This window comes from Terrapene carolina, unplaced genomic scaffold (genome assembly GCF_002925995.2).
Source record: "Terrapene carolina triunguis isolate 2854851 unplaced genomic scaffold, T_m_triunguis-2.0 Scaffold96, whole genome shotgun sequence".
NCBI lineage: Eukaryota > Metazoa > Chordata > Testudines > Emydidae > Terrapene > Terrapene triunguis.
Genome location: NW_020664447.1, coordinates 19,662,340 through 19,675,766, shown reverse-complemented (window position 1 = coordinate 19,675,766; position 13,427 = coordinate 19,662,340). Strand labels below are relative to the sequence as shown.

At 40.5% G+C, this 13,427-nt stretch overlaps 1 protein-coding gene across 1 annotated transcript; it reads left to right on the top strand.

Annotated features, from left to right (window-relative positions):
* Positions 1-1,620: 1,620 nt before the first annotated feature.
* On the top strand, positions 1,621-11,609 carry LTO1 (LTO1 maturation factor of ABCE1; the record flags this gene model as incomplete). The annotated part of the gene is given in 6 exon segments (XM_024205055.3): positions 1,621-1,689; positions 1,691-1,794; positions 3,134-3,239; positions 5,205-5,275; positions 9,827-9,944; positions 10,333-11,609. Coding segments are annotated over 6 exon segments (537 nt in total), but the record flags the coding sequence as incomplete, so codon positions are not given.
* Between the last annotated feature and the right edge of the window lie 1,818 nt (positions 11,610-13,427).

Sequence of the window (13,427 nt, the reverse complement as noted above, 5' to 3'; positions counted from 1 at the left end):
GTTTGGGGTTTCATTACAAAAATTTCTCACAGCTGGAAATCTGAATATTTTTGGTTTTTAATTTCTGGATGCAGTTTATACAAAACAAAAAATAGATAAAATATAAATAAAACAGCCTAGGGTTAACTACCAATGTCACAATTGATGTATGGCCCCTTTTTATAATCTGAATGTGATTGTCGTGTTTATTGCTTTTGTCTTTTTAATCTTGTTTCTTTATTAATTTGTGCTATTGCTTTATATTTTTATGTATATAAATGGAAAGCACCCGTGCCCCCTCTACTGGTTAACCACAAAACTGATAGAGAACAGAAAAGAAATGTGCAGATAGGTATTTCTGTGTTTATTGTGCCACCCAGTGTCCACTGATTCCTTTAACAGGTGAACTTCTTCCTTTGCCATTCATTCACTTTCCCCCATCTTTTATCTCTTGTCAACTAAGCTACATTTTCCTGCCTTTGCAGCAATTGGAGTTCCATTTGTCAAAGTAGAGATGGTTGTCTTGTTAGTTTATTTTTTAATGTTAAGAAATTGAGTAACAATAGTCAAATGCAAATACTGCAGTGACAACAGCCAAATTCAAACAAACTCACTTCCAATATACAGGAAAGATAAAATAGTGCATGCCTAAGCAAAAGATACAAGACATTAACACAATAGGCAAGACGATTATGTGCCAACTCTGTTAATTATAATATTAGTGATGATGTGTTCTGACTCCCAAGGATAATTGCATTTGCCATTAGTTTAAATTTTAAACTAATGGCAAATGCAATTAAATGTAATCAAGACTGAGGTACAGTACAGATGGGGATTGTTAGCACCCTGATTAGCTGGCCATTTCTGCACTGGGCACGGGGGGGGGCTGCTCTAAAAGTATGCCACCTGATAATGGTCCCTAAGAGGCCATCTAATCAAATGTGAATTGCAAGAACAATTTTCTGGCCTGTTGTTTACAGGGCTGTTTCTGGTGTTTACAGGGCTGTGCAGTAAAAGGGGGGGTGGGCGAGGAGCTGGATGCGTCACACAACAGAATAATCCTCAGAAGATGAAAGTGTTTCCGTTCTCTTTGTGCAGGCACAGAAGCAACGAAGGGAGATCCAGCAGTTGTGATAAGCTGTACTAGGATTTATTTGTATTACAGCGGCGCCTAGAGGCCCCAAGTAGCCCCAGGGTATTGCACACGCACAGAGGAAGACGCTCCCGGCTACCACAGCCCTGCCAACCAGGCCGAGCCCTCGGGCTGAAACACCCAAGCCACAGACATGGGAAGGGAAGCACGAGGCGATCGCTGCGGGAGCCTGCCTCAGAGCAAAGACTCGGATCTCCTGGGTCCCAGCCCGGGGCCCGAACCATGTGAGCTGCCCCCAGCCCCTTCTGCCGCGCCAGGGACAGGCCGAGGCGTGGGGCTGCGCTGCCCGGCGGACCGGGGATCTCGACGGGCTCGGGGCCCCTACGGGGGGGCGGCAGCGCGAGCGACACGAGGGGGCTGTTTCCATGGGAGGCGGCCTGCGGGGGCTTCGCGGGGCGGGCAGAGCGAGAGGAAGCCCCGCCCACTAGCCGCGGCGGCGCGGATGGGGACAGGCCAGCGAGGGACGCTCCTTCCTTGTCCCCCCCTCGAGCCTGCGCACTAGAAGCGCCTCGGCCCTGAGCCCTCCGGCTCGCCGTCCCTTCCCAGCATGCCCTGAGTGGAGCCTGCGCGTCCGGCCGGGAGTTCGGGGAGATTCGTCGCGCTATGGAGGCGGCTGCCAGCGCTTCGGATATGTTCGACGCTATCGTGATGGCCGAGGAGAGGTGGGGCTGGCAGAGGGGAGCCCTGCCCGGGGCCGGGTCTCTCCCCCCTAAGGTACCGGGGCGGGGGAGGGGAGAGAGAACAGCCCTCCCTGCCCCGGAGGGGAGCGAACTTAGACCGCTGCGGCTACAGGCGGGGCGCGCCCCTCCCCTCCGAGCCGGAGCGCGAGCCCCGTTCGCGTGACGCGGCCGCAGTACGGAAGCCGGTAGTAGTGTGTCGTTACGGTACCGTTCCGCCGCAACCTCAGCTCCTCCCTCCCGCTGCTGAGGTCGGGCTGCGCGCGGGGCTGCGGCTGGTGCAAGGTGGATAAATAACAAAGGCCTGGAAAGGCGGCGGAGCCCGAGGCTGGGGAGGTGCGTGAGAGCCGCCAGCCCTTGGCGTTCAAAGCTGGAGGCGGCCCCGAGCTAGGAGCCTACTTGCCTGCCGCGGGGCTCTGGCAAACCGTGTTAAGCACAGCTGTGAAAAGCAGCGCCTGCGTGCGCAGGGACTGCCCCCGGCTGTGCCGAGATTTCCTAGCGCTCGCCCCATTGGGAAGGTGCTGTAAGGAAGACATTTGTCTTACTGTGTTGCCCTGTCACCTACCTTACCAAAGCAGGGGAGTTTGTTTTTTTAATATGTTAGGCTAAAGAATCATAGACATTAAGATTCTATGTTCGTTTCTTTGCAAATGCTGGCTGGAAAGAGAGAGTGCTGCACTCTTTGGGATTTAAACTTTGGCCTCCAGTATTGCAGACAAGATATCTACCACCATCTATGTTACATATCTGAATGCTTTCTTTTAACACTAATTTCTGAGAGTCTCCCCTTTAGATTTTTCTTTCCCTTTCCCAGCCTTTCTACCTTAACCAAGACATCAAATATTGCAGAATACTACTGTATGCGGTGTAGTGGTAGTCATGTCAGTCCCAGGATATGAACGAGACAAGGTGGGTGAGGTAATATATTTTATTGGACCAACTTCTGTTGGTGAGAGAAACAAAGCATTTGAGCCAGAGCTGGATGGTCTAACAGAACTTTTGTCATCTTTAAATTGTATTCTTTAATCTAATATATTAAACAACAACTCTCTCATCAACAAGTTGGTCCAGTAAGTATTACCTCACCCACATTGTCTCTCTAATACCACTTTATAGCAGATAGGGTGGTGTAATTGTTACTCCACTTTGTCTCGCGAATAAGCAGTCTGAAATTGCTTTGAAATCTGTTGGAATTATGAAGGCAATATTTCAGTAAAAATAATAAAATATTCAGTATTTGTATGGCCTAGTATTTCTGCATTATGCCTTTGCTGATATAAAAAAAATAATCCTAATAAAACCATATCTATTTCTCCCTTTACAGATTTCATGGTGAAGGGTATCAAGAAGGTTATGTTGAAGGAAGTCATGTTGGTGTTATTGAGGGAAGGAGGTATGGAGCACTACATGGTGCCAAGATTGGGTCTGAGGTAAATGTCGAAACTTCCTAAAAATCAATGTGTTGCTGAGATTAGATGGTGTTGTACTGAAGTAGTGCCTGAGCAGAGCATGATGGGTGACCTAAATCTTGTATTGCTCCATGGCCTTCATTCCAGGAACACACAAAAAACTGATTTGTAAACTGTTCTGAATCTACCATTTAATCCCATACAAAAAGCTATATTAAGAAAACATCAACATTGCTTGGTTAAGCACTTGAAATTCCATAAGATGCAACAGTTGAGGTTGTACGTGCATGTGTGTTGTGCAGTCTTTAATTACATAATAGCATCCTGTTTCTCAAATAAAACAATTTCACATTTTTTCCTTCAACCTTAGATATACTAAGTCGTGTCTTGTACTATTATGCACTACTCTGTATTTCAGGCAACGTCAGCGAAACTCACTTAAAGGAGGTATTTTGTCACATGAATGCCTAAACACGAAGCTTTAACATTCTCAATATATTTTTGTATTGATTTTGTTTGTTTTTGTTTTATGAGAAAAAGAGAAAAATAAAAACATAAAAAGGATCTTTACTCTCAACATTAAAACTCTTCTGGCTTGTACATATTGGCAATAAGAGGATGTAACTTCCATAATCTGGAGCAGTTTAGCTAGATGCCACCCGGGCATCATATTCTATGCATCTTAATAGAGAAGAAAAGAAACCCACTCCTGTGCATCCCAGGAGCTGTGCAGGATCTAGGTTCCCTCCTGCATATCTTAAAAAAAGTGAACAGCCCTTTCTACTTGTTTTTCACTTTTAGCACAGTTTTTACTGTAATGTTAATTTAACCAGATTACTGTACAGCCTACCTTGTCTCTGCAGTTAAAGGTCCCAATCTGCTTGCACAGTCTCATTGAGATCAGGTGGATTTCTGTGCAAGATTGGGACATACATTTTGTGGAAGAGAATAACTCAATCAAATAAAAAACAACTGTTACCCTCACGTGAGCTCAGTGAAGGATCCACCCCAATTTTCAGCTTTCTCCCTCTCACTATGTTAGGTGTAGAATGTTTACCAAAAAAAATTGCAGTAATTATTTTATAATTGTATGTATTCCTCCCCGCCCCTTTTTTTTTTCATAATTAAAAGAAAGCTTTAACCATTTTTGCTCAAATTCACTTTCAGGAATTATTCAGCTTTGAAGATTGGGGTTTCAGAAAATTGAGTGACAGAAAACTGGGCATTAGAATGAAAACTGTTATGAAACTGAAAGTGGCAGCCATCTCTTTCAATATAATAAACAGTTAACTACGCTAAGAATCTGATCTTTCAGTGTTGGCTGCAGAACTTTCTGATTTCATGTTATGGGCTTGCCTCAGAGGACCAAAAAGGACTACCAAAGGAGTGTTAGTCAAGACAATTGTGGCCATGCAAAAGCTCTCAGAACTTGCTCAACCATTTTAAAAGATGCTAGATACAGATAATCCTGCCAAATTTCTCTCTCAGGTATTTATAGGGAGTAAAATTTTCAAAAACACTCAAGTGGCTTAGGCACTTAGGACCCTAGGTCTCATTGAAAGTCAGTGGGACATAGGCTCCTAAATGTCTAAATCACGTTAGAAAATGCATGCTTTTGAAAATGTTACCCATTATCTTATCTCCTAGGTGTCTTAAGTTCAGTGCCATCATTTCTCTTCCCCTCTCCCCCCATGAAGCTGGATTTGTAATTATGACTCAGACGTGTGGTAATAGAGTTACACATTTCTGAGGGAACAAAGCAGATGAAATATGGTGGGGTGTTTTGCAAAACTGCACTTTCCATTGCAGTTTAAATTGAAGAGGTTCAGCACACTCTGATGCAAAACAGATTTTAGAAGTAGCATAGCAAGATGTTTCTATTTTAGTTTGTCATGTACTAGTGATTAGCTAGAATATATTAACTTATTGTTTAAATGAATACAGATAAAGGGGAATTTTTTTTATTGAATTCTTATAAATTCACAGATTGGATACTATCTTGGGTTTGCATTGACATGGCAGCGTCTGCTTCACAGATCTGCAGAAGAAAAGCCCAGGTATGGTTTAAAAAAATAGTATTTATTAATATTGATTGCCCTGAATTTAATAGTTTCTTTTCTCTAAGGGGAGGCTAAAATATTTTTATAGGTGCCCTAGTAAAGCTCGTTATTTCTTTAAGAAATATACAGGAGGAACAACCGATATTTTTTTTTTTTTTCGCATTACAAGAATCAAATTTGCCAACCGCAGGCAGAGTGTTTTTTTTAAATGAAGTAAAGTAGAAACCATGACAGTATCATACATGCAAGGATGCCCTCTTCACAGCTATGATGCTGAGAAAAATATAAATTATTGATATAACTGTAGATATTACCTTTTGAGTGAAACTACTAGTTGAGAGTGTACCGAGTTCTTACTGCTAAAGATTGAGGGTCAGAGTCTATGCAGCATCTTCCTTCAGCCCTGGCACACTCCCTACACTGAGGTTGTGATGGGGGTCCGAATAGGATATCTTACTGCTCTCCTACACCATGCTTGCACTGGGAGAATTCTCTGCCCAGCTGTGGGGCAATATGCCACTGCTACGATCTGTGTGGGGCCACAGAGGAATGGCCGAATCCCTTCCTGCCTGTGTTTACTATTGCCTGTTCTTCTGCAGCATTCATAATTTCAGTGGCAGGAGGAATGCAGAGCTGAAATCTTGGTTCTCAGGAAAGGAGTCTGTTGTGTTAGCCCACCCAAGGCTTCCTTTTAGTAAATGACGAATCTGGTGAGGTCCATGATTTGGATCTGCTAATTGTGCCATCCATGAACCATGTAAGTTCTATACATCTAGGTGTATTTAGCCAGCAGTCTTAGATATTCAGGTCCTCTTAATATGACAGGATTGACAGGCCTGATAGATTTTTATAAATTTCCATTTATATGGTGTCTTTCATCCCAAGTCTTGTATATGATTGTATTCATGTAAGGCCTGTCTAACAATGTATCACAGACTTTGCAATACAACAACTGAAAACAAATTAAGTACTACAAATATACAAGATATAAACAATTAAAACCTATGTAAAATCATAAGTAAAATCAGTGTTGCTTCAAAGGCTTTCTTAAATGTAAATGTTTTTAAACTTGCTTTAAAAGAAGCCACTTCTGTTGTCGTCTTGTCATAAAGTATGTGTGGTGGGGAAGGAATATTCCAGTCCTGGAGCAACAGGTGCCAAAATACAGACAATTTTCATATTCCAGATAACCTACACTTTAGACCTAAGAGAGTGGGATGGTGTAAAGGGATATTTAAGAATCCCTCAGTGAAGAGCCTTGGGCTATGTTTACACTTAAAACGCCAGTTTAGACATTACAGCAACTGAAGGGGTTCTCCATCTCTGAGAGGCAGTAGGTAGGTCAACAGAAGAATTCTTCTTTTGATCTAGCATCGTCTACACCTGGGATTAAGTTGGCATAGCTACATTGTGGCTACATTGTTGTAAGTTTTTGGTGTAGACCAGCTCTTAGAGATAATTTTAAATTCAGTTCACATTCATGTAGACAGCTAATGAAGTGAACACAACAGGAATATGGATTTTCCACTGTCCATTGTGTGTTACCCAGTTAGCTCAGTAAACTGTAACATTCAATATTTGTTCAAATACTAGGTATAATTCTTGATCAGGGCTGACATTAAATTAGGTATCAGCTGTGATCATAACTGATTTTTACCTTAAGTATGTGTGAGGGGAATAGCTTATGTGGAAATGCAGACCTTGTATAGAACTTAAAGTGTAATATTTCAAATGGGTTTTCTCTTGATAGAGAAAAGTTACTTTAAACCTTATCAAGATGAAGATTCCAGAAGATAGTTGTTTGAGCTATATACCAGTTTCAGAACAGGAAGGTATTGAAATTGCCTTGTTGAAGAAATGGAGATGTTGAAAGTGATCATAAGTTTGAACTTATTTGTAATTTTGCTAAATGTTTGCTAAACTGGCTGTTTCAAGGGTGCTGTTTTTAATAGGATTTTTATATTGAACTTTTTGTAAACTGGTGACATAATGTCATCTTAAGACCTTGCTCTCACATAAGACCATGCTAGCTTCCTCTAAAGTGGTCTCATGTATTTGGATTATTTATATTTATTTGGCGGGGGGGCAGTATTGGGAAGAGTGGTCACAGACTTAGTCTCTCTGTGTAATTAAAAATATTCTGTGTTTTGTATAGGACTTTTCCAAAGTGATACTTGCTAAGTGTGACCTAATTTGAACCTGATTGGGCCAAGTTTCATGGCTCCAAGTTAGGTCTTGCACCTGATTTGTCTGAAGACCTTGGAGGAAGGCATTGCAAGGCAGAGCAAAGCAAAGTTTCCAAACCAATACAATCAAAATGATTGGAGGGCAACGAAAATGATCAGGGGGCTCTGGGGCACATGACTTAGGAGGAGAGGCTGAGGGAACTGGGGTTATTTAGTCTGCAGAAGAGAAGAGTGAGGGGGGATTTGATAGCAGCCTTCAACTATCTGAAGGGGGGTTCCAAAGAGGATAGAGCTAGGCTGTTCTCAGTGGTGGCAGATGACAGAACAAGAAGCAATGGTTTCAAGTTGCAGTGGGGGAGGTCTAGGTTGGATATTAGGAAACACTATTTCACTAGGAGGGTGGTGAAGGACTGGAACGGGTTACCTAGGGAGGTGGTGGAATCTCTATCTGTAGAGGTTTTTAAGGCCTGGCTTGTCAAAGCCCTGGCTGGGATGATTTAGTTGGTGTTGATCCTGCTTGGAGCAGGGGATTGGACTAGATGACCTCCTGAGGTCTCTTCCAACCCTAATATTCTATGAGTCTGTGAAATGAAAGTCTGAGAAGCTTTCAGGTCAACAAGCCATCTGCAGAAAGACTGATCTTCCAGAATCTCCCAGACTGATCACCTTGGAGAGAGGAAGTCACAACATCAACAGCCAGGCTGCTCCAGCCTTTGACGAGTCTCTCCCTGCACTAGAAGGAGACCTTTTAGTGAGAAGCTCTGTGCCAGCAAAACATCACCATCTCCTTTACTGCAGTTCCAGAGCCTATTTTAGAAGAGACAAGAAGACTAAGAGCTGAAGAGTGTGCATCCCCTCTCTTACCTATCTTGTTTGTTTGTCTTTTATTTTTATTCGCTGGGAGACACTTTCACACCCAGAAAATAAAAAACTACGGTAAATGTGTGGCTGTGTGCATTCACATTTGTATGAGAGCACCCATAAAGTCCACACAGCGAAGGTGCCTGAAAGAAAAGTTCCCCAGGTTTAAGCAGCCTTATATATTGTCTCAAAAAATTATTCATTAAAGTGTGTTCTGTGTCTGTCTAAAAGTCCTGAGAGACTTGAGTGTCATCTATAATGACAGGTACTTCTTTAGACTCCTCCTTGGGTTTTAAGAATTATTTAGTATTAATTTAATTATTTAATTCCATTACAGTCTTGTGACTAATTTGTTTTCTTAATTTGATAGTGTAGTTAAAAAATATCACCAAAGCTAAGTTACTATTACTATTAAAGTATTTTAATAAAATTTATAAAAAGATACTGAGTAATATTTCTTTCAATACCAGAGCATTTGAAGACCTGGGTTGATACAAACCCAGTCAAACCTAAAACCCTGACCAGCTTCTCCTAATTAGTTTTGGTTTGCGCAGATGTCCAGTTGCACCTGTCTTGTTCACCTGACATATGCATTGCATGTTAGTCTAATATGAATGCCACAACTGTACTGCACTTTGAGTGTTTTAGAACTCAGTGTCAGTAATAACGGTGACTATACGCTCCCATTTCCATTTTAGATCTGATCTTTAGCTGTCAGGAATCATTTTCTCAAGCCAGTGAGATGTAAGGGCATCAGTACTATTTCATGAATGATCCAGAAGTAGTGCCAGAATGCCTGCAATCTCTGCTTGCCCTACCTGGAGAATGGCTTAATTACTTTTATTTTTTCCTTACTGCAACACAAGTATGTCTTGCAAAAGCTTTTTGATACCACGAGTCTGAATTTCTTAGTGCCTGTCCTGCCAAGTGGGAAGTAGATTTTTTTTTTTTTTTTTTTTAAACTCTGCCATGTATATATCCATAGGTCATTATAATTTTTCTAGTGTCAGGTGGTGGTAGAGGTACCTTAAAGAGCTGCCACCACCACACATACACAACTTTGAAATATATTTTGGCAATCTGTCTTACATTTATCATCATTGGTAACAAAGAATAGTAATAATCTGTTTAATAATACGTTGCATTTTCATAGTTCCCTCCAGCCACTGGTCTGGAAACATATTATAAATATTTCCCAATACTATATTTTCTAATGAGTCTAAGGAAAAATCTTTGTCAAGATATTTACAAATGCATTTAACACAAAGTACACACAGTGTGTGTATTGAAAAACTGATACAGCATATGATTGACATCGGTAGTCTCATTGACCGAAATGGGGAACATTGTGTGAGAAAACGGTGGCAGGATTGGTCATGTATTTTGAAGTGTAACACTTTAATATTAAATACTCAGTGTCGTCTTCATGTGGCAACTGAAACAATCTTATTTCTGCTGAATAGAACCACCATAAGAAAATCTGTATTTTCATTTTTTGCAGTAAAAAAATAAAGGCTCTGGAATCATTAATAGGAATGATTCAGAAATACCCTTATGAAGACCCCACTTATGACAAACTTCATGAAGATCTGGAAAAAATCAGAGGAAAATTTAAACAGGTTTGTAGTATTTAGTTGTCATTTTAGAAGGTAATAGCAATTTCCGAAAAGATTGCAGTCTAAATTGGCAGTAATATAAAGCTGCAATTATGCAGTTCAGAGTAATTATTGTTATGTAATCTTTCTGGGCTACTTGTACCAGTTACAATTGTAATGTTTATTTAACTTAGCGCGGGGGGGGGCAAAATAAGGTGCAATTCTCCAGTCCATAGCAAATGCAATAAACTCATCCTCAAGGAAAAAGGCTAAAAAGCCATTTAATACTGACTTGAGAGAGAGCTGTGGAAGGGAGAGGAGAAAAGAGTAGTAACGGGGAGGGTATCTTGTTACAAATTTACCTGAAATACACACACATTTTAAAACACCTATGTGTTCCATTTTTTTTTAGGTTTGCTCATTGCTAAATATTCAATCTGATTTTAGAATCAATCCTGAAAGATCTGCACTTACTTTTTGAACATAACAGATGAAGATAAACATATATGAACAAAGAAGAAACGTTAAGGAACAGATATCTGGGGGAGTGATTACAATAATAATAAAGGCAGATAAAGTCAGAATAATAAACAGGTTTTTATTTTACAAAAGGAAGGGTAGAAGAGTTAAGCAGTAGTGGAAAGGCACCCCTTTAATGTTTGCTGTGTCCCAGTTTTATTTGTTCATTGCAGTCAGTGCATGTCCTGTTTAAAAAACAAAAATGCAAAACCTCCATATTCATGCAACACTAATCCCATATTGATAGTCTGTCTTTAATTTCTATGGGAAAAATCGTTTGCTTCTATGATGATTTGTTTTATGATGTTTCTCCCTTGTTTATTATCCAAAGGATGGGTATTTCAAAACATGTATAGATCACTATGAATTTACACAATATGTATATTTACACAAATAGATAGTAAGATATTTTCCTTGTCCTGAGGAGCTTACAATAAAGAGCTATGTTATTTTTGATGATGAAAGGATGAAACAGAGGATGGGATAACAGTGAAGAGGTGTATTACAGACATGGTTCTCAAAGCAGCTACAGCTCAAAACAGAATATTGCTCCTCTGTTGTTGATTTTCTGTATTATTTCCATGAGCTCTGACACCTGATGTCTGATCCAGTGCAGAAAAAATATATTGGCAGCTGAAAGTGCTGAAAATATTTAAAAGAAAAAAAGAAAAAAGATTGAGATCTACCGCTTAGAATAACTAACTAATGGTGAGGTGTTTGAGGTAATATCTTCTATTGGACCACTTCACCCACCTTGACTCTCTCTCATCATGGGACCAAAAATACTACAAAAATATTGCAATAATTGAGTGGTAAATTGTTTCCAAGATGGGAAATGCATTTTTCAGTTTCATTCAGAAAATGGATGCTGTCAGAATATGTAAGTGAATATTCAACTATGTTAGTTTAAGAGAAACAAATTATTTTGTTCAAAAGATATTCTGTATTTTGGTGCTAGAATATTTATGTAACTTTTTTCACAAATCGAATGTAATGTGGTCACTTCTAGAAAGCATTTCACTACAGTGTAGTGTATGTATATCTGTGGAGCCACTTCATTTATAAGTCTGAGCAACATTCCTTTGTTAATTTTTTAATTAATTTTTTCTACATACAACTATACCAAAATTCATCATAATACACAAAGTAAATAAAGAGGATTACAGCATTCCTTTTAACGTGTGTGTTCATCCTGCTTTCACATTTGAGAGATGAAGAGGGGAAATTGCACTACAATTTTAAAAGGTAAATTCTAAAAAGTGATATACCAGATCTTTACATTTTTTTTTACACATATGCCATTAACCAGAGGCTTTGTGTAATAACTCACATTTTGACATTTTTGAATGTCTGTTTACATAGCCAAGCATTTCAACAAATCATACATATAAAGTAACTGCTTTAGAGCCACCGACTTGAAGAAGATATTACATCAACTCAAAAATAAGATCTAAAAGTAAAACTTGCAAGAAATTACAAATATATCTTCACACTGGTAAAATTGAGATTATATAAAATGTATACATGTGACTCATCTTTAAATATTTTTGATTATGGTGTAAAAATTTATTCTCTTGAAATAGTTTTCTTAAAGTATTAGTTTATACTGCTACAGTTTGCATTGATTTAATTAATACATAAAATGGAAAATATTCTAAAATAAATAACACATCAGAAAGAATCGTAAGTAAATGTTTCAAAACCAATATTTCTTCAGATCGACAGAAAACATTGAAAGAGCTTCATACAATACGTTGATCAGTTAATATCAATAAAAGGGGTCTGCATGTTAAACATGTTCAGCAATTAACATTCTTAAAAGCTTTTTGCACGGGTATTTGGATGGTTTCCCTGCAGCATCTTTCACTGACAAATTTTGGAAGCAAGATACCATCCTAGAATGGGCTATAAAACAGTGTGATGGGGTGACTACCCCACACAAGCTCCAAGTAGGTAAAAAGGGTCAATTTAGCATGTGACAGGCTGCTGGAGGAGAGCCAGGGACTGATAAAGACTAATTGATGATGAAGCCCAGCTGGGTAGGGGCAGGCTAAACTGGTATTAAGCCAGCAAGGTGAGCAGGAGAGGCTGGTAGAAAGGAATGCTATAGCCTCTCCCTAGAGGAGGAGATTTGGCAAGAGACAAAGAGTGGTTCTAGAGGGATAAACCCTGGGATTTGGCCTGGGAATACAGATTCTGGCAAGAACTTTTTTTGGGGGGGGGGGGGAGAATAGTCACAGGGAGCAGAGGAAGCTCCACTGGTAAGGGGTGGGGGTCGGCAGAGCTAGAGAAGAACGAAAGGAGCCCAGGAAAGCTGTGAGGGTGTGTAGACTGGTTGTTGGGGCATAGGGACTCTGGACTGGAACCTGGAGTAGAGCATGGGCTTGTGTTCCCCTACCAGCCACTGTGGAAATAGCACAGTCAGGGCAGTGGATTAGAAGACTGCCTGAGACTATTTGTCCAGAGGAACTTTGATGTCCCGGAGGGGAAAACTATAGTGACCTGGCAAGAGGGCCATGCCACAAGGAGGGAGCAACTTGAGTCCTGGAGAGGATGTAACTTGACTCCAAAAAGACCAAGGGAGACCAGGGGCTAGAGGCAAAAGAAGGGGGTGTCAGACTGGTTGAGAGCAAATCCCTAAATAAGCCACAAGGAGGTGTGTCAGCGATGAGTAGTAAACCCTGTGACAAGCAGTTTGAGGGTATCCCTCTGTTATTTAGTTTCTAACAGCCTTTTGGCAACCACATCCAGCCTTGATGTGCAAACTCATGAAAAATGCTTAATTTTAACCTTATATTTATTCAGCTTTTAATATACATTAGAGCAGGGGTTCTGAAACTTCATTGCATTGTGACTCCCTTCTGACAACAAAAATTGCCACACGACCCCAGGAAGGGGGGACTGAAGCTTGAGTCCACCTGAGTCCCACTGCTCTGGGTTGGGGGGGCCAAAGGCTGAGCCCCACCACCCCAGGCAGGGCATGGGTCA